This window comes from Buteo buteo, chromosome 1, assembly GCF_964188355.1.
Source record: "Buteo buteo chromosome 1, bButBut1.hap1.1, whole genome shotgun sequence".
Lineage (NCBI taxonomy): Eukaryota > Metazoa > Chordata > Aves > Accipitriformes > Accipitridae > Buteo > Buteo buteo.
The window spans coordinates 67058137-67084054 of NC_134171.1; the positions used below are offsets into that span (position 1 = coordinate 67058137).

Consider the following 25918-nt stretch of genomic DNA (forward strand, 5'->3'; position numbering starts at 1 on the left):
CTTCCCAGCTCAAGGCATAAGAGACAACACGGATGGGCCAGCGTGCTGCTGGCTGAAGTGCAGACCTTGTCCCTTTTTGCTTTTTTAGCTGTCATTATCTACTGTACTATTCACAGATCCAGGAACTTTCCCCAATTTTCCTTTTCTCTTTTAATTCCCGAGCTGCTATTTTTGGGCTTCCTATGGCTTTCCTGTCCATTGTGCTGGTTTTGGCTGGGATAGAGTTAATTTTCTTCATAGTAGCTAGTATGGAGCTATGTTTTGGATTTGTGCTGAAAACAGTGTTGAGAATTCAGGGATGTTTTAATTATCGCTGAGCAGTGCTTACACAGAGCCAAGGCCTTTTCTGCTCCTCACACCACCCCACTAGCAAGTAGGCTGGGGGTGCACAAGAAGCTGGGAGGGGACAGAACCGGGACAGCTGACCCCAACTGACCAAAGGGATATTCCATACCGTATGATGTCATGCTCAGCATATAAACCTGGGGGAAGAAGAAGGAAGGGGGGGACGTTTGGGGTGATGGCGTTTGTCTTCCCAAGTAAGCGTTACGCATGATGGAGCCCTGCTTTCCTGGAGATGGCCGAACACCAGCCTGCCGATGGGAAGTGGTGAATTAATTCCTTTTTTGGCTTTGCTTGCGCGCTTGGCTTTTGCTTTAGCTATTAAACTGTCTTTACCTCAGCCCACAAAGTTTCCTCACTTTCTCTCTTCCGATTCTCTCCCCCATCCCACCAGGGGGGGAGTGAGCAAGTGTCTGGGTGGGCCTTAGTTGCCGGCTGGGGTTAAACCGCGACACCCATGCACCTGCCACGAAGAACAACGGTCGCTGTGGCCCTGCTGCCGTCCTCCCGTCCAGCTCCGCTGGAGCCGTTTTTCCCACACGAGGAGTTTTTGGTGTGGACGTAGCCTCTTTTTAGCTGCTTTCCGTACTCCAAGCATCACCGCCTCCCAAGGCGAAGCCCCATCTCCTTAGCCCTGTGCTTCCAAAAGGACGTGTGCGGTAAGGAGCACCCCCTGTTCCCCTTTACAAGAAGACACTCGCTGTCGAAACATCTCCTGAATTCAATGCCCGTAGCCCCCTCCAACTTCCCGCAGTGCCGGGGCGGGGCGGTGCTGCCACCCCCGCCGCTGCCCTTGCCCGGCCCCGGGCGGGCGGAGCGGGGCGGGCCGGGGGCGGGCGGGGGACGGCCGCGGGGCTTTAGGGCGGCGGGAGGTGGCGCTTGCCCTCTCAGTGGCGGAGTCGGTATCAGCGGCCGGCCCTGCCCGCGATGGAGGACGTGGGGTCGGCTGTGGCGTGGGTAGGCGCAGTGTGGCTAGCGCTGGTGCTCGCCCTCATCGTCCTGCCCTCGGCGCTGGGCGTGTCGCTGGGCATCTCCGAGGCCTACATGTGGGTCCTGGTGAAGACGCTGGAGGTAGGCGGGGGCCGCCGTCCCCTCAGCCCGGTGTCCTCTCTCACACGCCGGGTCGCGCCGCGCGGGGCGTGGGGGCGGCCCGCGGGGCCCGTCCCGCCGCCGCGGGGGACTCCAAAATGGCGCCCCCGGTGAGGTGTCGCCCGGGGGCCGGCGTGAGGCGGGGGGCACCCTCGGGGGCCTGGGCCCGCCTCCCCTTCCTCCGGCCTGGGCTGCTCCTCTCCGGCGGCGCCCCTCAGCCCGGTGGCGCCGGCGCATTTGTGCCACGTCCGGGGGAGACCTGGCGGGCTCCGCTGGCCGGGCAGGGCTCGCTGCGGCCGGGGGAAGCGTAACCGCTCCGCCGCCTCCAGCCGCGCCCGGGGCGGTGGCGGGCCCTCGGCGCGGGCGGCAAGTTCCCGCAGGCAGGTGTGAGGGGATGGGGACGGTCTTTCGGGCCCCTGAGGCCCTGTCCAGGGCTGGGGAGCCCAGAGAAGCGTCTGTGCCCCCCACCCGCCTTGGGGAGCGAGGGCTGTGGAGGAAAGGGGGTAGGTTACGTCCTGTTTGGCATCATTTGTGTCCGTTTGTAGTTTTGGAGTTCAAGCCTTCAGGCAGAAACCTGGATCTGTGTGAATTTAGCGGTTGTGCAGACTGGTGTGCCCTCCTTGAACCTGCAGGAGCGCAAAATAAACCTTGTTACTTGTGGCTGTACCGTGTCCTGGGCGCGGTTGTCTCTGCTTGGTGTCAGCTGTTCCCCACCTGAGAGAAATGGTGCTGGGTCACGCTCTTGGAGGGTATAAATGTCTGGCAGCATGCCCAGTGCCTGCGATGGCAAGTGCCAGGAGTGCTGATGCTCAGAGATGTGGACTCCCATCTGAGTCAACCTCAGTTGCCATCTTCCCCCAAATTATCTGGGAAAGCAAGTTTCTCACAAAGGAACTGCTGTCTGGATGGGGCATAGCTCGTGTGTGTGTGTGAAAACACTCTCTTTGAAGCTTATAGTGGTGGTGAGGAAGAGCGTTTTAAAATGGCTGGTGGAAAGGATTTGGTTTAACTCTTTATTATGCTTTTTGCAAGGAGGAGGGGAACCCAAACCAACAAAACAGTTGTATGGAGGAAAAGTAAAATGATGCAAGGCATAGTCTGTGGCAATGCAATATACATCAGTATGTGACTATGGAAAGTAGGTTTTGTCTAATTTCATTTTGTTCTATGAGGTTTTCAGTCAAACCTGGCTTATGTACTGTAATACCTTCAAGTTCTTTGATGCTCGGCTAAAAAAACCAAACCACCAGCCACCTAATAAAACCGGTATCTGTTAAGTGCATCTTAAGTGTTTTAAGGCTTTTGATGAGAATGAACCTGCTTGAAGTACTTTCTGGGGTCCTGAATGGTATCAGGATAACTGTTAAGGGTAGAAGATGTAGTTGTTGCTAGAAAAAAATTTTTGGATAGCAGAAGCTGAGGAGGTAAAGGTCACACTGGCCTGAGGGAGCAATCCAGATGGCCTAGTGAGATAGTCTTGTTTGGATGACTTGCTTTCACCTGTGCTTAACCACAATTTACATTCTTTATTCTTAGATCATTAATCATTATTTTTTAGTGTCATCAAGTGTTGTGACAAGAAGTGACTCAAAATGTCTTGGGCAGAAATATGGAGAAGCAGCTGATGACATATCGATGATGGTGACTTGTAAGAGCTCTTCTGATGCAGAAGGGAGGAAATAATGACTTGTCTTGAGAGGTGCCATTACTTTTGCCTGAAATACTTTCTGGAATTACATGCCATTAATTATATTTAAAATATATGTTATTAATACACAATTATATTGTACATAAATATTATATATATAAAATATTATATATATAAAAAAGAAAAGGCAGTGACAAATTGGGAAGTGTTCTGAGGAAAAGAGTCTGCTAAGTTGGGCTTGCTGCAGGTGAGTGAAGAAGCTCAAGCCACCTAGGTAATCTACTTATCTCAATTTGGCCTTGCTTTGTCTGTGAATTCTTTATGCCCTCAGAATACCTTCATGGGGAGAATCCCCAAAAGAAAGTGTTTTGTTGTGAAATGTCTCCTGTTCTTTGGCTTACAGGTCTGTCTTGGTTAGCAGCCTGAGACAGACAGGCTGATAGTCTGCCAGTCAGTTCCAAGCAGCACATGCAAGAGCCCCTGAAGATATGTGTTGTCGCACCTGACTTTTCTCTGTCAGAAATCATGCTAACAATGGGAAATGTTAAATACATAGCTGCTAGCCTTGTGCAGTTGCCCGGGTGTCTGAAACTTCCTGAGTATGCAGGCTTTCTCCTGAGAAGCAGTAGTCTCTTTTGTGGCTCTGTTGAATCACAGGATGCTGCAGTCTCTGATGTCTGTGACCTTTTTCAGCACAGTGGCTGGCTTAATAGCTTCGTTGGAGCTTCCTCTTTGGCTTCCCACTCTGGATCTTCCAGGCAGTCTCCCTTGCCTCTTTGCAGGCAGGTAGGCTCTTTGGCCTGCAGAGTGCTCGGTCAGGATGGTGCTGCTGCTGCTTTGGTTGCCTCTTTGATGGGCTAGATCACAGGAACTGTCTGCAAAGTGGCAGTGTTTGAGCACCCCAGCAGAATACCAAGTTGCTCTTTGGCTTTGCCTGTTTATATCCCACATGTTGGATAGTGGGAGGACACAGTGGCTATGAGGTTTGTTTCCTACACAGCATATATTGTCAGGTAATAACATGTGTTTTATTAAAGCTAACCTGTTTGTGAGGGTCCAAATCTGTCAACTTGGGCACCCATAGTCCAAGGACTAAGTAGATGGAGAGTCTACAGTTTGCTGTGGTACGTCTGCTGGTCCGCTGTCATGTCAGATGAAACAAGGCATATAAAAATGAGTCTGTGGTGTTCACTTGTCATCTAGGCTGTGGTATGGAGCAAGTTGCAGATGATACTGGACTTGTGCTTGAATTTCTTCCTGCCAATAAAAATAAATTTGTTCCCACTTGTTTCAGGAGGGCAGAAGCTTCTTTCCAGTGCTGCAAGCATGGCCCGAGAAAAGGGAGGGGAAAAGCTCCTTTTAGGAACAAAATGTTCTTGTACTTTGACTACCTGACATCACTGACAAGGGAGGTTAGTTGGTGCACAATAGCTTTTTCTCTATGCTGGTCTGCCTCAGAAAGGCGCATGCTTCTGAGCAAAATGCTGCATGTACAGACAGCAGTGTTGACGATATCCTTCTGTTGGCTTGCGTTGTGGGTTGCATTTGACCCTTAAGTACTGCACTAGGGATCACCAGCTTTATATGGAGTATGTAAGCATATTTTTTTCCTATGTGATTATATTTTTTTCCTCTGTGCTAAGGGGAAAAAGAGCAAAAAAGCATGACCAGCTATGCTAATACCAGAGGAATGCAGTACACCAGGCAGACTACTTGCTATTACAAAACCTGCATCCCCTATCACGTAGGTATTCCTTAAAGTAATTGCTTCTGAATTGCTGTACCAAACTAAGCAAACTTTCAGGAAACTGCTCACTTCTGCCTGTGGCTTCCCTTTTAGTGTTAATAGAAGGATCCCTGGCACCATGTTAGCATGGATTTTTAAATGTTGGATTACTGCTACAAAAGCATCTCCAGCAGCTGTTTGCTCCTACAAGGAACTAGTCTGGGCTAGTCACCTGCCATGCTAATGCTTGTGAAATCACTTGCCACAGAAATCTTTCCTATTGCTGGAATGCTGGGGACTGCCTCTTGCAATGATCAGTGTGCTGCATTTCTCCCTGTTTGTTTTGAAACATCATCAGGTGGCTTCCAATTTTAAACTTAGTGCATCTTTACCTCTTGGTCTCACTTTTCCTCTGTCTTAGTCTGTTGCCTCTTTTATAAGCTCTACTATGATTTGGGACTGATAAGGCCCCTGCAAGCATGCCATTTGAGCTTTCTTTCCAAGCAGCAGAGAAATCCAGCCTTTCAGAAGGTGGTTTGTCTTTCATTAAGGCCCACAGAGCAGCCACTACCACAGAGCAATCTGTTTATTTCCATAAATTTGTAGAAAGTCTGGAGGACTACTTTAGACTGTGTGCCTATACATTTGGCAGTAGGGATGAGCCCCCTTGAGTCATGATCTCTTCTTGACAGATGGTAGCTCACCTTGTTAAGAACTAATTCCAATACTCTGTGGTTTTTTTTTCCCAGTCTGCTGGGGTTTTTTGGGATGTGCCTAGCTCCCCGAGACAGTAGGCTTGATTTGTCAGCAACGCTTGTACAGACTGTCCTGCTTGCTCTTTCTAATGGGAAAACTTTTTTTGTATTTTTAAACTGTGTGGTGCGTGTTACTTGTGAAATATTTAAGAAATGAGCTAGCCTGAGGGAAGTAAAGTTACTAAGTCACACTTGTGTTAAGAAGCAGCCCGGCTATAAACTAACATCATGTTACTCCATATTTTTGGGCTAATGGTTTGTTGATGCCTGCAAGCTCTTTGAATGCATGCCCCCTGCCCCACCCCGGATCTCTTGAGGCTCTTTGATTGTGGGGCTTGCAGTTAGCAGAGAAAGCATTTCTTGGTTTTGCCGGTTGTGCTGTAATGCACAACAGATGCTTGAAGTCATACGTTTTTTTCACATTCTGTAACTGATCCATCTGGGGTGAATAGCGGCCCCTTGTAACAGAAGCAATTTCTAATGGCTTATTATGTTACCCTGCAGTGAATGTGCTTTTGCTAGACAAGGGTGTAACATTATTCAGTAGCTAGGAGGTGAAGCTGAAGTTACTTGCATTGCAGATGATCCTGACAATGTGAATGGACCTAAACTTGAGAATAATATACCTGTGGGGGAGAAAGGACCTTTTGGTGCCTGTGGTCAAACTGTAGGTGGTGGCTGTGCAGGGTAGGTGGGATGGGCTATTGTGTCCTGTCCCAAGTATGCCAGGCTGCAGCTTCTTCCCCTGAGCCACCATCAGGATTGCATGTGGTGCTGGGTATAAGGGCAGGGAAGGGAGAAGGAGACTGTGCGTGCTAATAAATAGGTGAATCATTGTGGGTTTTTGACTGTTTCCTCTTTAAGTCACTGCCCTCTGAAGCAAGCTTCACTGACACTGCACAACGACATTAGTCAGCAAAGGCCTCTATCTGTGTAACTGGTGTCCTTCAAGGACTGCTGGGCAGAGGAAAAACTGAGAGCTCTGAAGTGAGAGAGTAACTCTGAAGACTGCCAGCTCAGATGTTAACAAGAAGCATGTCTTGGAGATGTGCCTGATGTGAATGGCGTACTGTTGTTTACAGGGCTTGGACTGACTTTTGGAATAGTGTTTTAGCAAATCTGCTGCATAATCTTGAAGTAAATCCCTGGGTTGTATCCACCTAGACCCCAGTGCTATAAAGGCTATTATGTATGTTTTCCACAGATTTAATAATCAAGGCTCATTGCACATAGGTAAGGTTGGAAGAACTGGTGGTTACCCACTGCTGGGGTTGCATCACTAATTAACACAGCACCTTTCTGGTCAACAACTCTGATTTGAAACTGCTCTCAACTTTGCAGCATGTGAACACTGGGATTTGTGATACTGTTGATAAGCAAATGCTGTTAAATAACAGCAGGTGTATTCAGAGCTTGCCTTAAAGTAACAGTTTGTGAAGCTGGTGTAAAAGAAGCTGCTTGGCATTTCTGTTGCTGGTGCCCTTGGTGTTTTCCTGTAAAGCTGGACTCTTTGTTGTTCTTTGGATACCTGTCCACCAGGAAGGACTTGCTATACAACTCATGTGTGCAGAAGAATTTGGAAAGCTGCTTGGAGGCAGTGACAAGGATATCCCATCAGAATGATGAAAAGATGGCATGGGAGACTAGGGGACCTTTTGCCCTCACTTGGTAATGGTTGCTTCTCTTGTTGGTTGTATTTTCCTCTCCTCCTTGCATAAAACCACCAAATAATTGGCATGCAGATTTTGCTGTGTTAACAATGTAGCATTGCATGGCAGGTGCTATGAAATCTTTCTGTTGTTACTGAGGTTTGGAGAGCCTCCAAGGAGGAGTGCTCACCTGCACAAGTATATAAACTTTTGCTTTGAACATGACCTGGCAGTGCCTTTAAATAGGGGAACACCAGTGATCTAACTCCATATCACTGCAGATTTCAGTCATTGTCAGTAGTTCTCTCCTCTTCTGAATAATTGTCAAGCATTGCTATTAAGCCAGAAGTGATGTAAAGGTGATAAATGGTGTGAAACACAAAGCTCTGTTAGGAAGACAGGGCAAGTCCCTGAACTGTTGCAAATAACTTGACTTGTCATTGATCCTAACAAAGATGTGCTTTCATGAAACAACATGTCAAGCTTGGCTTTGGAGATATCTGGAGATAAGAAGTTTTTTTGACATTTAAATCTTGTAAATAATGTGTGATTTTTTTTTTTTTGCCTCTGAAGTCTAACAGGATCTTTCTCAAGTACTGCATAGGTCCTATATATGTGGGCATTGCTTAGTGATGCATAACTGAAATTGATCTTTTGGCCATTTTGTATAGGCTGTTGACTTGCTGTGTGTTTAGTTTTTTTTTAATGTGCTGACAAATTAGAAGTCTTTCATATGAGGATGAGGAGGGAAACCTCAGGGAAAGGTTGATATGTTTTCATTGCCTAGTAAAGTGTGGTATCTTCAGATTGTACGTTGTGTGATTGAAGCATCCAAGCTATTTTGTCTTGACCAGTTGGAATACCAACATTTCAAAATCAGACCTGTGATGGTGTTTGTGTAGTTTCTGTGATCATGCTGCTTTCTAACTTTACATGTTAGTTCAGTGGATAGCCCCAGCTGGAGAACTATTTTTAATCTGTTCAGGAGCCTGGTGTTTTATACTGATTCCCCAAAACTGCTTCAGGAATCCCTGTTAAAGACTTAGGTCTGCACCAAGGTACTCGAGGCTGCCTGCTCAGCACCAGCTTGCAAGCTGGGAGAAGCCACTTAGATTTGTGTCAGTGTTACTGATAAGTGATAAATCCAAAAGACCTGCCAGTCTGCTTTTTGTTCATCTTCTGAGTAGAACGGAGGGTATGGCTTATAATTTTGTTTCATGCTTTTTGATCTCTAATACACAAACACATTATTTTCCCCTCTGTGGGATGGATCAGCTTACCTTGTGATAGCTCTTTGTAGCATAAAGGTGTTCTTTAGCATGGGAACCAGCTGAAATGGTGATGGATGGTGCAAATCCTTAGCTAGCAGGAAGGAAGGGAAATGACTCACATTGCTGCATGTGGTGGCTTTTTTGTTTTCCAAACTGAATATAAACAAGATTTTCACTTGATCAAAGTTCAAGTTTTGGCTTTGATGATAGTGCCTTTATTTCAGGTGTCTGAGAGTAAGTAGAAGGATTAGATTAAGTAAAGTTAAGTAAAAATGTCTTGCTGCTTGGTTGCTGGAACATGCATAGTTTTTGAAAATATGATGGATTGAGGGAAGAAGAAAGCTGACATACAGGATTTAAAACTGGTTTGCTGTAGCATCTGGTAGACATTGGCCCTTTTGAATGCCCAAAGGCTCCTGGCGAAGAGGGGAGCAAGAGGAGGAGCTGGTCTCATCGTTGCTGCTGTTATGAAGCATGCTTAACTCCCCTGGGAGATCTGGCACTAAAAGTAAAACAAGTCAGCTGTTCCCTGGAATGCTTTGTGCAACCTTTGTACAAGATGCCACACTGGTGTCAAGCTTGTGGCTGTGCTCCCATCTCCTGGGAAGGCATGGGTAGAGGGCAAAGTGAACTATCCTACTTTGCCCCTGCTTCTCCATCCCCCAGGTGGGGTACTGCAGCTTTCTGGAGTTAGATGAACCTGTGGACCAATGGTCAGACTACTTTGGAAGCAGGAATGTACTTTTCTGAATAGACTAGATCATCTAAGCAGTAGAAACTTACTTGGGTTACACAACCCTGCAATTTGGCTGCTTTGGGAAGAGTCCACTGCCTCCTTTGCATAGCAAAGTGTCAAAAGATACAGTAGGATGTTGCAAGTTTCTGAGCATTACAAAGGCATGTCTCAATAGCCTGTGTCCTCATGGCTTGTGCTGAGGCTTAAACTTGTTGACACTGTCTAGCATGAACTTGAAACTGCAGGATTTCTGTAGCAAGAGCATTGTGAAGGGAGTGTTGCATGCTCTTTCTGTGCACCAAACAGAAACTCTTCTTCCAGGTTCTGCAAAGCATGGCAATGCTAGGTTTTGATTACCTGTTTGAGAGGATTTGGAAGATTAAAACTTACTTTCTCAGCTAGTGTATGTGGCTGAGACCGTTAGCCAAGTATGTTCTTACTCTTCCATGTAATAAGTGACTTACCTGCTTACGGACATTTTAATTCATTGAATACAGTGGTTCAAGTCTGGTCAGAGAATGATTGTGTCAATGTATTTGCTGGTCTGCATGTACCCCCAAAACAATTTAGTAGAAGAAATTGAGGTATTGTGAATAGTTTCTTCCTTGAACAATGTTTTGTTTTGGTATTTCCCAGAACTCTTATGGCTATAGAACTGCTGAGGATGATGTGTAGCCAGAAAGTACTGAGTTACTCCTACAGGTAAAATTAGTTCCTGGAACAGCTATTGCCTTAGCAGCAGCAGAACTGAGAAAACAAGTGAATATATTGGCAGGGTAGGCTGTGATTCAGCAAGACCTGATACAGTAAGCAGTCCCAGCTGTTTCTGGGAAGTTGTGTGGTGGAGATAATGCCATGAGTCAGGATACTGACCCTTCAAAAGGGAACTGCATCCCTGATTGCCCCACAGCTCTGTTGGAGGGGAGAGGAGGAAAGTGCATGGTTTAGCATTGGTCTGGGTCCGTTCAGTGCAGACCAGCGAGGACCATCTATATTCTGTTAAAACAAAGTATGCCTTTGATACTTCTTAAGTTGTTAAGGTTTGAAAAGGGTAATATCCTGATCTTTTGATATGAGCTCATTTCTGCCAGGTCACCTGTCTGTCTTGGAAATGCCTGTTATAACAGTATTCCTAGAAATAGGATTAAATCTTGTGGGGGAGGAATTAATGTGCATAATGGGGAGCCACGAAGTCAGTCCTCTTTGGCTGAGCTTTCAATCCCTTTGCAAAGCTGCCACATAGGGAGAGGAAGGATCCAGGCCAAAAGGGCTATACTGTCATCACAGGCAGGTTTTGGGGTGGCAAAGGAGTTGTAATTGTTAACCCAGTAAAAATGAAGCCTGATGTAGGAGGTAGAAAGGCTATTTAAAAGCACTGCGTGGAACTGAGTCAGCTGAAGGTCAAGAAGGCCTTTTGGCCCAAGAACATGTGAAACTGGCTCCAGTCCCATTGGGGCTGGAAATGAGAGGAAGTCTCCTCTTGTTCTGCCACTGTGGTTTGCAGGGAGCAGAGCTGCTGGGAAGCTTTGGCACTTGTCGGAGAGCAAAGCTTACTTTATCACCTATTTCAATCTCATTCTCCCAGCCCACCCACTAGAAAAGAGCAGGTTAACCCCAGTGAGCTGGCAGCCCTTCCCAAGGGCAGGGGAAGGGGCTTTCTACAGCAGTACACTAGAGCCAGTGATTTAGCCTGTTTCCTGCTCAGAGCTCTGAAATGCCAAGAATGAGCAATTGCAGAGTCAAGGCAAATTTCAGTTTTGTTCAGCTTGGAAAAATCTTGTGTGCAATCCTCTTTGGACTGAGGCTGAACTTAAATGAGACTTCCCATGACTGCAAATGCTGTTTTGGTTTTTACTGGAGTTAGCTGTGTGCAGGCCTCAGTTTGACTTAACCCAGTTAGGACTTTTTTTTGCTTCAGTATGATGAAACTACTCTGAAAGAACACAAGCTGAGTTGTGATGTGTCTGTTGGCTCTGTGAACATGTGCTGTGTGCTCAGGGGCTGTTGTCTACCTCAGCTCCTGGAGCTTCCCATGCAGCCATGACTCAGTGGCTGGTGTGCAAGTAGCAAGTCTGATGGAGGCCTATCAGGCTCTTGGTAGCTGTGTATCTGAACTGGAACTGAAACATCTGTGAAGCACTGAATTGGCTCTCTGAAGACTGGCAAGCAGAGTTAGGAAAGACTGACTAGCCCTGAGTGGCTCTTTTGGTTATTAGATACGCTGAGGCAGTGTTTCCTTAGAGGAACTGTGTATGGGTTTGTGGACACATCTGAGGAATATGAGTGATGATTACCTGGTGAAGATATTCTTTTAAAATCACAACCTGTCTGATTACCTGTTGCTTTTTTTTAGGTGAATTTTTTCTTAAGTTAATACTACATTTGTGAAATTAATGTTTTCTTTCTCTTCAACAGTGGGCCACTATACGGATAGAAAAAGGTGTCAAAAAGCCACAGCCACAGATGCTAAAGTCTCCTGCTGCTAATGGTGAGAGCTTGGGATGAAGTCAAATTGATAAGACTAATGTTCCGAAGTAGGGGAACTGAGTCCTTTTCAAATGGAGAAGTTAGATGTATGCATGAGAGAACAGGAGAAGAGGTGAGGTGGTTACAAGCTAACTGTTACATCTAGTTGTTTTGCGATGCTACTGGCACAAGAACTGTTCCTGACATGCTGCTTTTACTGGTTTGTACTGAATGGTTGAAATATCGGGAAAATGAAATTAAATGAAGGGTATGAAATAACATTAAGTTTAACAAAACAAAGTAGAGCTTAAAATGGAGACTATCCTCAGTTGAGGGAAATTTTTGAGTTACACTATGAGCTTGATTTTTGTCTTGAAATCTGTCTTTAGGTCCCTGCTTGCAGGGCTCTGGCCAACTGTCTCAGTCCTAACAGCATCAGAGTACACTTAATAATCTCTGAGGAGGTCTGAATGTTTAGTGGATGGCACTTTTCTTTCCCAAGCTTGGTGCTTTTTCTGTTGTAGGACTGCTGGGTGGAAGTGTGTGGTGTTATACTTGTTGCTTTTTTTCAGTCCGCTGCTATTCACCTTTTGCCCCCTGCGGCTACCTCAGTGTTTGCCAGATGAACTTCTTACACTCATCTGTAGAATGACAGCTGAAGAGTTGCTTCATATTTCTTCCTTTAGCCTAATTTTGAAATTAGTTCTTTTACTATATCTTAACCCATATTGTGCATATGTCGTGATAAGCTGTACTAGGTCAGAGTTGGCTGTAAGACTTTGGAGCTGTAAGTGCAGTGAGAGCAGTATGAGTTTGCCCAGGAAATAGGAGAAGGCTGACAAGGTGCTGCAGCTAGTGCTCTGTTTTCTCCTGGTTCCTGACTGCCTCGGTATTGCTGTTGATTTGTTTGGTTTTGTCAGCAATGGACAGCAGTGTCAGTGTTTTCTGTGTGCTCCCTCATTAGGCAGCACAGCTGGAAACAGGACTAGCTTGCCAGTTAGTAGACAAGTCAATTGTTTCCTAATTCTATGAATTAGCTCATGTGAACATGATACGGTAATGGGGAATGAACTGCTGAACTGGTCGTGTACATTTCACCTCCAAAGGAGTATCTTTAAAAATACTGTAAACTTTGGCATTGTACTATCTGCAGACCAGGCATGAAACAGGCTCTGATGGTAGCAGATCCAACTGTCGGTTAACATCTGTAATAATAAACTGGAGTTACTGCACAGCAGCTCTTAAAACAGGTTAAAATTTGTCTTATTTAATTGCTGATTTTAAAGTGGCTGAGAAAGTATGTCCCGTATCACTCACCAGTGTCCTGAAAGTTGTGGGGTTTTCTTTTGGGGGTGGGGGGAAGGCAAAGTGAGTGATCCTTCCAAATCATATCAGTGCCCTGCTGTCTATGTTTCACAGGTTGTCAGTGATGCAGCAAGATATTCTTTTTCTTCCTGTAAGACTGATAGTGTCCTATCATGTCATGGGTCAGTGAGAGGGCAAGAGATCCAACTATGCTGCTTTAGCTGCACAGTAGGAGCTCTTGTCTTCCTAGATGTCTGATTGTTCTGGCATGTAGTTTTTTGTTCTCTAGAAAAGAAAGGTAAAGGGAGAGAGGGCCTGGCTGGTAGATCATGATCTATGAGCTATCTTTCCATAAAACTACAAGTACCTATTCCCCTGTACGTGTGACTGAGGGGTGTACACTGCTAATACGTGCTGTAGTTCAAACCTGGACTAATCTGAGTGTGCTGTACTGTCTGGAGCATTAGTGATAGTAAAAATGGCCTGAGGTAAATTCATATAGATGATTGCATGCAGGCTATGTCCAAGCAGTCTTGTGGATAGGGATACACAATCACAATGGTAGCCTGAAGCACACTTTTTAATGTCCTTTTTATATTTAAAATTAAAACCTTTCCCCACTGTAGGTGACTCTTACTGCAGTAAGCTGGAGTCTAACTATTCCTTACTTGAGAAAGTATGGGAGCAGGGGAAATGTGGTGTCTGCAGTGCCAAGCTGTGCTCTGTATATTGCTCTTGGGAGCTTTTTAAGCATAGGACTGACTTGTGATTAGGAGTGTGGGTTCCTGTATGCAGGTGAAAGTACTTGAGGGCCAAGGCAGGTGTAGGTCTAACAGTCCAGTGTGTAAGTTGGCATCCCCTGAGGTGACCAAACATGAGCAGGTGGAGAGGCCCAACTGTATTACACAATATTTACTGAGGGAGAAGTTCACAGTGATAATGAATTATGGAGTAGCTGATTAAAACAGGCTAAAGGTTAAGTGTCTATATGTGTATACACATATGTGTTAAGTGCTGAAAGGGAATGTGTAGCACTTCTTCCATCTTTCTTGACCATCCAGTCCTCGCTAGTAGGTAGGTCAGGATAGGAGGGAGCATTGCAGATGCATGTGCATGGGCAAGTTTTCCTGTCCTAGGCAGAGCAAAAATAGTCCTCTCCAAAGACCTTAATCCAGTGTCCCTCAATATGAAAGACAAGAGGGAGCATGACTGAGGAGACACCACCTTTCTCTGCAGTACTAAATCCAGTGTATTTCACATCTGTTGGCAGAAATGGCAGCCAGTGCCCCTGCATTGGTTGTATGATAAGGAGTAGACCCAAGAAAAATGTTGGGTGGTGTAGTTGCTATGTGGGGAATTAGCTGGTGCTGTCACCTCAAGGTCCTTCTGTGTTAGAGGGCAGCATGTTTATGTGCTGGGCCCAATGCTAGCTCTTGGCTCAGCAGATACTTGGAGGCTAGATGTCTATCTCATTGCAGCTGAATAACCAGCTCTCAGCTGTCATTGTGGGTGTTAGCTGTGTCAAAAGGCAGTCCTCTTCAAGTTGGTGGGTTTAAAAAACACAAAAATGCTGTGTAGTCAGAGTTTTGAAAGTGACATCCACTAAAAGAAAAGCTTATGCAAATAATGTGACTGTAAATAGATAGTGTCAAATTTGAGCCTGGTATGATTAGCTGACTAGAGTATGTGAGCTTGAAGGCTTTGGGCTTGTGCTGTGACACTGAGTAAAGCAGTGGCTACAGCTTTTTTGGTTAAGAGTGATATTTGTTGTGCTCCTGCATAATGCTGCCTTTTAGCTATCTTTGGCAAACTCAGGTCTGCCCATGGCCAAGGGATTAAAGACCATTGAATGTTCCTTCTGATTACAAGGCTAAGTACATCACCTGAGCAGCATGTGTTTTAATTCTGTTTGTAATACCTTCAGGTGCTGCTGAGATCTTGGCTTGGAGTAGCTTGTCCCAGGCTTGCAGGGCAGCTTGTCCATGGGGGTGTCATGTGACAATGACAGTGCAGGCTGGTGAGGCAAGACATTACACCTGTGCTATCTAGCCTGTGCCAGCAGTGTGTTAAATTTGAACCCTGGGCTGGTTTCAGCCAAGAAGTAGGAGCCAGGGAAGCCAACTGCTTGGGTGATGCTGAACTGGGGGCTGGATAAGGAGGAAGTGTTCCCAGTTCTCCTGGGAACTGGAGAGAAGAGTGGTACTTGTGTGATGGGTGCTGGAGAATTCCCCTGGCCAATTTCTTGGCTACAACCTGTCTCCCACCCCAGCAGCAGCATGGAGCAGACAGGTGGGCTGGATGTTTCACAGCTTAGAGGTTTAAGGGACTGACTGAGAGAAAAATTGAACCACAAACTGGAGCTCTGGTTTGGGTTTAAAATATGACACAAGTGTAGTCCATCCTGCTAGATGATTGATGTGATGCATGTTTGTACAATTTAGATCCCGAAGGGCATGCAGGTGTTTGGGTGTGCCATATTAACCATTTATATTTCTAGGCTTGTGATGGGACAATGTATTGAGATGGTCTGCTAGTGGAATTACAAGTCCTGGCTGCCAAGTTCAGAGCTGAAGGTGCTAATAGGTCTTGTTGCAGTGTGACATCTCTTGCATGTTGTTCTTTAGTGTTTACCTCAGTGATTTGAAGGAGTTGTATCTTGGAGCTTCTTGTGTTATCCTGTATGTATGGTACAGTGCAATACAAAGATTTTCCATGTCATTTGTAATTTAAATGTTGCACGTGATTTGCACAGCAAATACATTCACAGAGTTTTTCTGCTGGCAAGACTTCTTTGGGATGCATATTTCCACATTGTGGGATGTGTATTTGTGGGAAAGTGCCTAATAGCTTGAAACAGTTGAGTGCTTCCTCCTTTCTCATTTTATCTCAACATGGAAGCACAGAGATTATGCAATTTGTCAGAGGGTGTCTGACAGAGTGGCAATCTGAACTTGGACCTCTGTAATCCTAGTTGAGTGTCTCAGGGGATGGTTCTGGTTAAATGTTATTCTAGATTTCTTCAGTCATCAATTTCTGAAGCCAGACTTGCTTACCAGAAAGCAGCTACTTGATCTTTATATTTAGCTTACACAATTTGTCCTTGCCTTTGAAAGCTCTAGTGAGAAATTGGTGCTTATCAGACCATAAGTATAAGAAATGAAAAGGGGGGAGGAGAGGGAATACTTGCTATTTGTACTGCAATTCTGAACTCTCCAGGCTTCTTTTCTAGTGCCAGGCATTATGTGGGCAGAGTTCAACTGAAACACAACTCTTAGTGGTGAACTAAATTTTGTCTAGGCACAACTTTCTTTGTGTTTTTTTGGAGGGTTTTTCTTTCTTTGATTTAAACTAAAATAAAACAATAGTGTGTTCCAGTCTGTGCTTATAGAAAAGACTTGTGCTGTGAAGGGAGGGAGGTGCATTTGGTTCAAAGGTCCATGCACAGATGTCAGGTAGCTGTTGCGGTCTGGGGCTTTGGCAGGTAGCAGTAGAGCATGTCTCAGTTCAATGTGGCTGTGGGACACCATAATGTCTGACAAGAGATGGGCCTAGGGAACAGGGAAGCCTTCATGGAGGAGACCGAATGCTCTTAAATACACAGAGCAGCAGGAGAGGGGAGTGGAAGGCCAAGGTCTCACTTGGTTTCCTCTGGAAGCATAAGATGGTCTTGGATAAAGTTGCTGAGTTGAGGACTTGTCAGATGGTGGGAAAGGGTTTGCCTTCTTGTTTCACCTTCAGTAGGAACAGAACTTGACATATTTGCTGCTCAAGGTGTTTATGTGAGGAAGGGGAGCTAGAACTGGCCTACTGAAGAGTATGCTATGTTCAACTACCCATCTCCTACCTGTAGGAGGGGCTCTGACAGTAAATTTGTCTCCTCGAGTAATGCAGAGCGGCGAGAGATTTAGAAGATGACTGTTACTGTATAGAGTAATTTCCTCATATGGTTACCCCTTCTGTCCCAAGGTATCATTGAAAGAGATGAAACGCCTATGGAGAAAGAAATTGCCCATCTGCATCGAGTGGACTTTGAATTCTCTGACATATTCTACTTCTGCAGAAAAGGGTTTGAGGCCATTGTGGAAGATGAAGTCACCCAAAGGTTTTCCTCTGAAGAGCTGGTCTCCTGGAATCTCCTCACACGGACTAATGTCAATTTCCACTACATCAGCCTGAGGCTGACTGTTGTGTGGGTCATTGGGGTTATAGTGCGGTACTGCTTCCTGCTGCCCCTACGGTAAGCTTATGGGTGCTGAGGGATTTTGTCAGTCTGGGAACATGCTGTGTTTTCTTGGGAAATGCCATCTCAGCTTTTTTAACCCAAAAGCAGCATTAGGAGATACAGAAGATGAACCTGCTTAAACTCTCCTTTCAATAGTTAAGAAGCCATTCAGAACACTTTTATCTTGCCATTTACTGTGGAGAGTAGATTAGGGCTAGTGGTCATCTGTTCTGTGAATTCTTCCCCTAAGTCATGTCTATTGACAGCGTTAGTGTAAGTTGGGTGAGCTCTAAAACTATATGCATTGGGGTATCTGAATCTGCTGCCTTTGCTAGACCATGATTTTGAGCGATGTGTCAGGGAATTACTGTTAGAGAGCTGGGTATTTCAAGTATCTGAGGAATAATTGAATTCCTGCAATCCCTTTCCATTTTAAAGGGGAAAGTGATATTAAAATGAGCAAAACTTAGTCTGATATAACATCTATTTCTTCTGTAGCATTACCCTTGCTGCCATTGGGATTACCTCAATGATTGTGGGGACAACAATGGTAGGACAGCTGCCAAACAGCAGGTAGGTACTGTATGTGGTGTGTGAGGAATGAACTTGCCAACTTGCATCAGTGCAAACAGCTCAAGATTAGGACTGGACAGTTTTTACAAGTGATAGACTACTGATAGTCCACTCCACCCACAAACCTGGGCCCTTGCTTTTAGTGGCATTTTGAACTTGGGCTGAGGTTGGCTTCTTGCCAGGCTTGGCACTGAGGTTGGTGATTTTGCATGGGCTCCTCTTGCTGTCATGAGAGACTCAAAGGGAGTGTTGGATGGGAGATAATGGTGCTGGGATAAAAAATACTTAGTGAGGAGATGACAGCCTTGTCTAGGTAAGTGAGACCAAGGCTGTGACATGTCTTGGCTGAGCTGCTGCAGCAAGTGAGTTGTAGAGCTGGGTATATCCCTCTGTGCTCCAGAGTACCAGGAAAATTTCAGCCCTGAGTTGTGTTGAGTAGGCTGGAGAATATTGCATGTGTGTCTAGCTGCTTTCCAGGATGCTCCAGATGCCTGTGATTTCTTTCAGTGTGAAAAACTATCTGAGTGAAGTGGTCCACCTCACATGCTCCCGCATCCTTGTCAGAGCTCTGTCTGGTACTATCCATTACCATAACAAGTGAGTGACCTGATGTTATGATAGCAAAAGCCCGTGTATTCTTCTCCATGTTGTGAGTATGCCATTTGAAATGGGGCAGCTCTTTCCTGACCTGCAGGTTAATGTCACACTAGACGCTGACTCCCCTGACAGCTTTATGGAACTGTTGTGTGTGTAATGTGGTATGTAGTGCACTAGTAGTCTAACAAAAAATTAATGTAATTGCAGGGAAAACAAACCTCAGAAAGGAGGAATTTGTGTTGCCAACCACACATCACCGATAGATGCGATCATTTTGACAAATGATGGATGCTATGCAATGGTATGAGGAGATCCATGATGACCACAGCAGAGGGGGAGAGGCCAGGAAAAGGAAAGATTGTGGGGTATTGGTTATTCTGGAGTACTCGACATCTCTACTGTGAAAGTAAACTTGAGCACTAGTCAGTGGGGAAAAGTATAAATTGTGTTGAAGTTGATTGACAAGTTACATGCTGGTGAAGTTGTCCTGGTAGTGTCAATGCTAGGCTCTTCATCTGGTGAAATACAGATATTTGCTTCCATATGCTTGAGATATGCTTCCATGCATGTGTCTCGATCCTTTCAAGTGAATGCGTTTTAACAGTTTTTGTGGGCACTGCCCAATCCTGGTTTGCAGTCTCCGGTATGTTTGGATCTTTTTTGAGGGGAATGCAGAAGAGGAAGTTTTGCTTTTCAGGTGTCTCATATGCTGACGTACCTTATTGGGCTTGCAGGTTGGCCAGGTTCACGGTGGACTAATGGGAGTTATTCAGAGAGCCACAGTCAAGGCCTGTCCTCATGTCTGGTTTGAACGCTCGGAAATCAAAGATCGCCATCTAGTGACAAAAAGGTGAGGAGTGGGTTGGAGCAGGGGATTGCAGTGCAAATGTAACTCCAGTACCTACTAGTGTCTGAGAGGTCACGCCTGGGTATGTAATCTCCAAAGAGTCATTGAACAATCAAAGACCCTGATGAGAATTATAGCTTTGGAAAGACAGAAGCCCAAGAAGCTGATGAGGTTGCAATGCGAAACGGGGAACTTCGAACATTGGGATCTCAAGAGGGCAAAAGGCTGACTTGCAAAAGCATCTTCTTTTAGCAGGAGCTATATCTAGTTGTCTTATTCCAAATGATGACTGCTGCTTATAAATGCTAATCACAGGGTTACGAGTTATCTGTAATTCCACATTACTGTAGGCTGGAATGATGCAGGGTATTGCAAAGATGTAGGTGGGAATAGAAGCAGTCAGTATGGTAGTGGCTCAACAGCAGATCTTGGAGTGAGTTGGAGGGGTGGTATGCAGCAAATCAGATCGTTCAGAATGACTTGAATATGGTTGCTTGTGTGGGCTTTGGTACAGTAGACTGTGGTCAAAATGTCAGGTTCCCATGTTACCAAGGAAGGCTTGAAAAGTTTGTACAGGGTGAAATGGTTCAGACCAAAGGTCCTGGTAAGGTCTGGATTGCAGCAGACTGTCACAAAACATCTCATTTGGGTATCCATCAGCATAATAATGAATGTCTGGTGAATTCAGGTATACTTTTTGAAAGGATGTGAAGATATTTCAAATTCTGGGATTTTCTCCTGAAGAGAAGTACTGATGAAAAAATGGGCTTTCTGTGACATGAACTGTTTCGACTTCATTTGAAATTGTGAGCCACTAGAAATAACAAGCTTTGTTTGGGTGAGGGGCAAAAATGTGTCTAATTATAAAACTGAGCTGCTTACAAAGGTAGTTTTTTGCAGAATATCACCAAAGGCATACCCATGAATACTGTAGTACAGTATTCTGTACTTCCTTATTTTTAAAATTAATTCTTTAAAATTTAATTCTTCCTAATTTTTAAAAAACTTTTAGGCTAATTTTGTCAGGTTAACTTCTTTATACCACCTCATTGGCCTCTGCCCAGCAGGACAGCTCTGCCAAGTCATCCAAGTGTTACTCAAGTAGTGTAAGCTGTGGGCATTTAGGAGTCCTCTTTTTAAGAAATGTTAAGTAAGCAGAGTCTGGATGGACCACTACACAAGACTTTTTTTTTTTTTTTCTTATGTAGGCAATTTCTTGCAGGCTGAGTTGATCATAGTTAGTTGGACTGACTTAACGGCATACATTTGTTGACTTCCCTGACAGTCATTAATAAAATAATATGGAGGAAAGGGAACAGGATGTTGCTTCAGTGTAATGCACCAAGGGCCTAAGGGATGGCTTGCACAAAGCTTCAGGTTTGTCAGAAACAGAAAAGCAAGTACAAATCAGTGTCTAGTAAAAGGTTTTGATTTCAAACAAATGTGTTATGCATAAAGATATTTTAATGCATCTGCCTGAAGAAGAGTGGAAAGGAGCTGTTTTTTAAGCTTTCCTTCTGCTTCCACAGGCTCAGGGAACATGTGGCAGATAAAAGCAAACTCCCGATCTTAATTTTTCCAGAAGGTAAGAAGCTGAACTGCTCCTTATGTCCATTCAGCGTAGATGTCATCCCTGTTCTCTTTTCATAGCTTCTGGTGCTTAAATGTATCTTCACCTCTGGCTTAGATTTTATTAGGGCATTCCTGTTTTTCATCTTTTATATGAGATTACACAAAGACAACACAATATTGTCCCTGGCTGTTGGGTCTCCTGGCAGAAGCTGAAGACAGAAGAATGGGAAGATTGTTTCTTTTCCCCTGTGAATATCAATTCACTGTCCTACAGATGTAACTTCAGCCTTGTGCTTTTTGTCTCATACATGTTCTGGCTTCATTCAGGGAGTCAGTCACAGGACAAAGAATGAAAGTAAGCAGGGGAGAAATGTTTAACTTACCCATAAAGGGCCTGTGTTTGCTCCTCAGTGAGCGTAAGACATGTACAGTGATGTAGTATTGCTACTGAAATGTGGTAGGCTGTGTGAAGTAATGACTACAGTTTTTCTTCTTGACAGGCACCTGCATAAACAACACATCTGTGATGATGTTCAAGAAGGGGAGCTTTGAAATAGGAGGGACAATCTATCCTGTTGCAATCAAAGTAAGTGGAAATAGCTGGCTGCTGAATTTCAAAGTTTGGGATCCATTTTTTGTCAAGGTGGTAGGAAGCTGTCTCAGCACAGCTGCTAACAAAAGCACAGTAGCTCTGGCAGTTGGCTACATGCTGTAGAGTATAACCAGCCAAAATGAGAAAGTGAAGTCCTTCAGCCTATAGAGCCTGGTTGGTAGGACCTTGGTGGGGTCAGTTGCTTCTTCCAGAAAGCTGGAAGGAAGGGAGATCCAGCTAGTCCTTCCCAGTGCTGAAGGGAAGAGAAGCATGGAGCTTGCACCAGATGTAGCTCTTTTGGCTGTTCAGGCAAATGGGTGACATCTGCTGCTGCTTCTGTCATGTAATCACAAGCAGTGCTAATAAGCACAGGCTACTTTTTCTAAAGCCTCATTCTAAGCAAACATGTCAGTTGTGAATTTTTTCTTACTCTGACATGTGACTGAAAGCATCTACCTCAGATCTGAGGCAGGCTGTGATGGGCTGTGGGGAAAGGGTTTTATCAGTTGTTTGTTGTGATCCCTTACAGTATGATCCTCAGTTTGGAGATGCATTCTGGAACAGCAGCAAGTATAACATTGTGAGCTATCTACTGCGATTAATGACCAGCTGGGCCATTGTTTGCAATGTGTGGTACATGCCACCAATGGTTAGAAAGGTAATCTAGCATCTGTTTGACTGATTGCTATTGAAGAACCTGACTGTGTCTGCAAGTGCCTCTTTTTACTCCCCCCCCCCCCGCCCCAACCCCTACCCACCCCCATGTCTCCAAATCAGAGTTTTATACTGGACTTTTGTTAGTGTTGACTTTGTATGACTGGACTTAGCTGTTTCTGATGCAGCTTGGTACCATCAATAGTGCATCAAATATGTAAAGGATAGCAGTAACTATAGTAGCAATGCTGTTAATGTTCCATCCTGTGGGAGCAAAATTTTCCCCTAATTTCATCACTTTAGGGGAAAAATGAGCTAAATTATCATCACACTGGAACATCAGATTGTGTTGGCATGATAAGGGGTGGATTGTTTGGCAGTGAGTGAATTTAATGAGGAAGCAGATGAAAAGTGTTATGGAAGTCTGTTCAATGCACTTCTCTCTGCTTTGATTACGTTGAATTTATGACCCTTGAAGGAAGGTGAAGATGCTGTTCAGTTTGCCAACAGAGTGAAGTCAGCCATTGCTCGCCAAGGAGGACTGACTGAACTTCCCTGGTGAGTGATGCCATCCTTGTTAGGCTTCATGGACTATCTGTTGTTAGTTTGAGAGGTGCTTTCTCCCTTAGCTTTGTGACAGATAACATTCTACATAACTTTATTCCACGCAGGAGAAAATGAGGGAGCACATATGTGTATGTGAAAGTAAAAATAAAAAACATGCATAAAGTCTTTGGAGTATGTAGCTCTCATGCAGTGAGTTTCACCTAAAGACTTGATGCTTTTGAAGAGGGTCCCTTCATGGTTGTTTCTCATGTTGAGAGTCATGCTGAGATTAAGGAGCAGAAGTGAAGTTATTTGGCAAAAAACACAGGGCTTGAGGCTTTCTACTCCAACTTTCTCATGTCCTACCTCAGTAAGTAACAGCATAAAGCCTAGATTTCGTAGGACTGTCTGAAACAAACTTGAGAGCAAGATTCTGATGAAGAGAATGGGCAAACAGATTCAACTATGATGCCCAGCTGGCCCTCTGAATGACGTAAGGCAGGAGACAACTATGGTGGTGCACAAGATTGACTGCCTCTACAGTCTAGGGAAATAGCATCCCAGATTGGCAAAGATTTCTGTGGTAGGTGCAACCTGTTACCAACATGAGTAGGCTGCTTTAATGGGCTAAACTCAAAATTTGGACTGCATAAGCATTATGGCTTAAGGTAAATGTTTTAATAAACATGCTTAAACTTGGATGTTCTAGAAGTTCTGAAGAAAAACCACTTTTAGGCTAAGACTCTAGAGTTGACCAAGATAGCTAATATAATACATAGTTCGATAACAATAGTACTAACAATCATGATGGGTTACTTTTCTCTCTTGCTCTGTTCCAGGGATGGAGGTCTGAAACGAGCAAAAGTCAAAGATACTTTCAGAGAAGAACAGCAAAAAAACTACAGCAAGATGCTAGTGAGAAATGGATCAATAGGGAGTCTGTCTACAGGAACAGAGTCAGACTGAATGGTGGTTCTTGAGAATTAATTTTGCACAACCAGCCTTAGCAGGAATAATGGTTTTTAATTAAAAAAACAAAAACAAAACAAAACAAACCCCAAAACCCACAAAAACTGGAGCAACAAAATCTCTCATGTGTATGCATATTCTCTGTATGGCTGGTGCAGAGCCTGCCAAGAGCAGTGTCTCTGTATCTCTCCTTCCCTTTTTACTCTTCTCACTCTCCTGCCCCTCCCCATCTTCATGAGATGATGCACTGTAGCTCCTGGTGTTCTTGAGCTGAATGTGTGGAGAGTTAAGAGACAAAAGGAAAAAAGCACCATGATTTTTCTGTGTTCGTAAGGATGAAGGGAAGTACACTGAACAGCTGCTCTCAGGACACTGGTTGTGAAGATACCTCTTGTTCATGGTACTTTGAGGCTTTAAACATAACAAAATTTTGTCTTTTTTCTGTTGCTCGCAGACTTTTAGTTGTAGATGACTTAACATGTTTTAGGATATTATCAAAACTGCAAGACTTACTCTTTTGGTTAGCTTGCACCTGGATGTGCAAGGAGGGAAGGGAAGCAAGGGCTGCTGCAGTCCCTAAAGGATGGGAAAGGAGCTGCCCTGCTAAAAGCACAGTTCACGGAACATGAGGAATTTGGTGGCCTTATAACATGGTATTGCCTTTACTGAGAACTGCTACCTGAGGGAAGATAAGGGGCAAGTCCTCAATCTCCCTGTCCGCTGCTACTGTTGAAATTGCTTTCTTGAGATCTGCAGCTGTAAAGGTAAGATATGGTAAGCAGCTGGATAATGTAGACTATGACAGATGAGTTATGAAGTGTTTTTTCAAGACTACCCTTCTGCAAAAATTGCTGCTAATGGCTTAAAGGTCTCAAGAGAGCCACTCCAGAAACACATTTTGTGTTGATCTGGGCTAGCAGTAGCTGTCACAACTATAAACATAGGATCTGTAAGTCACCTATGATACAAGACGTGGCATGTTCAAATCTACAATATATTGCTGTCTGAATGTAAAGAGAAATAAATTCTATATTTCTAATGGGTCTTGTGTGACATTTATATTGTTCTCTAAATGTGTGTAAATAAAACAGTTATAGTTCCTGAAAACTTAAAATTAGGGTTGTGGAAACTTCAGTCACTGTGACATTAAGGACCAATTGTAGTTGAGCTCTTAGTGATTTCTAACTGGACTTTTTTCTGTGCCGCCCCCTGACTCTAAGGAATATATATGGCTTAGTGTTTATCCTTTCTAGAGTAGGAGTGACTCATGCAGACTGAACTTCTGAACTTGAAATTACAACATGATGTCACATCAGGGAGACTCAACTAATGAATCTCTAATTAACTGGAAAATAATTATAAGCTGCTAAATTTATAACTGAGTTCATTTGTAAGTAGTCTTTTCCTGTAGCAAAGATATTGTCAATTTAATGCTGACAAAAAAGAAGTACTGTTCCACAGCTGATAATCAAGTTTAAAAATGTGTTAGAACATTGTGTCCCAAAAAAATGGCTTCTGATCTGTTTTCCATTATTCCTCAGTCCATGCACTTACACAAGGACAAATAGATTTATTCATTGAATATTATATAGGCATGCAGCCTATCATACTTTGTCTTGGAAATCTGGTTGTGAAGCCTGCTGGAGGTATGCGACCTTAGAAGGAAACATTGGGAAGGAGTGCTTAGAGAAATGTTTTCAGGCTTAGCATAGCAGGCCTTTAAGAAAAAAATTGATTATATTAAAAGGGTTAGAGTGGTAAGACAAGTGAGACACAGCAAAGGTTTTTTGCTTAATGTGAACCTAGTTCAACTTTGAACCGAGTTATATTATTGCTATTAAGATGAACTGGTATGCAAACTTTTGGCTAAGTAATGTGTTTGTTGTAATTTATGGATATTAGCTGCAAGCCTGAGCTTTCCTGGATTGCACTCATGGTAGGAAGCTTTGTAAGGACAACTTATCTTTTTAAAAACATGCATGCATGTGCACACATGCATACATGCATAAAATACAATTCAGGTAGCACATTTAAAAATCTATTATGTATAAATATTGGTGTGTGTATATATGTATAGAATATTTCTTCTAAGGTATAGATTGTGATGTAATCTTCTGTAGATGGAGCAGAATTGTTTTTGTGAAGGCTTAAATATGATTCCCAAGAGTATTTTCACAGTCAATTTATGCACTGATGTCTGTCTACTTTCTTCCTGCTTTTGGAGTTGATCATCAGTAATTGAATTGCAGTGGTTTTTGAAATCTCAGCTGCTCACTGGGATGCCCTGTTAGGCACACATGTTTACAGCAACAGGATTGTGAGCTTGGGGAGAAGTGCCAAAAACTACAGTTTGCTTCTT

General features: G+C 44.1%; 1 protein-coding gene across 4 annotated transcripts; it reads left to right on the forward strand.

Moving 5' to 3' along the window:
* The first annotated feature begins 1194 nt into the window (after positions 1-1194).
* LOC142034083 (glycerol-3-phosphate acyltransferase 3) lies at positions 1195-24349 on the forward strand. Of its 4 annotated transcripts, XM_075034802.1 has the most exons (13): positions 1232-1413; positions 4374-4491; positions 11632-11704; positions 16954-17224; positions 17708-17782; positions 18290-18379; positions 18587-18680; positions 19114-19229; positions 20756-20811; positions 21299-21384; positions 21920-22048; positions 22523-22602; positions 23430-24349. In XM_075034802.1, exons 2-13 carry the CDS (start codon positions 4450-4452, stop codon positions 23554-23556), a joined length of 1239 nt encoding a protein of 412 aa, XP_074890903.1. In that variant the 5' UTR covers positions 1232-1413; positions 4374-4449; the 3' UTR covers positions 23557-24349. The 4 variants fall into 4 exon arrangements, with proteins under 4 accessions (XP_074890898.1, XP_074890903.1, XP_074890911.1 ...); XM_075034797.1 differs by lacking the exon at positions 4374-4491 and having other exon boundaries at positions 1195-1413; XM_075034805.1 differs by lacking the exons at positions 1232-1413; positions 4374-4491 and adding an exon at positions 7185-7228.
* Positions 24350-25918: the final 1569 nt, after the last annotated feature.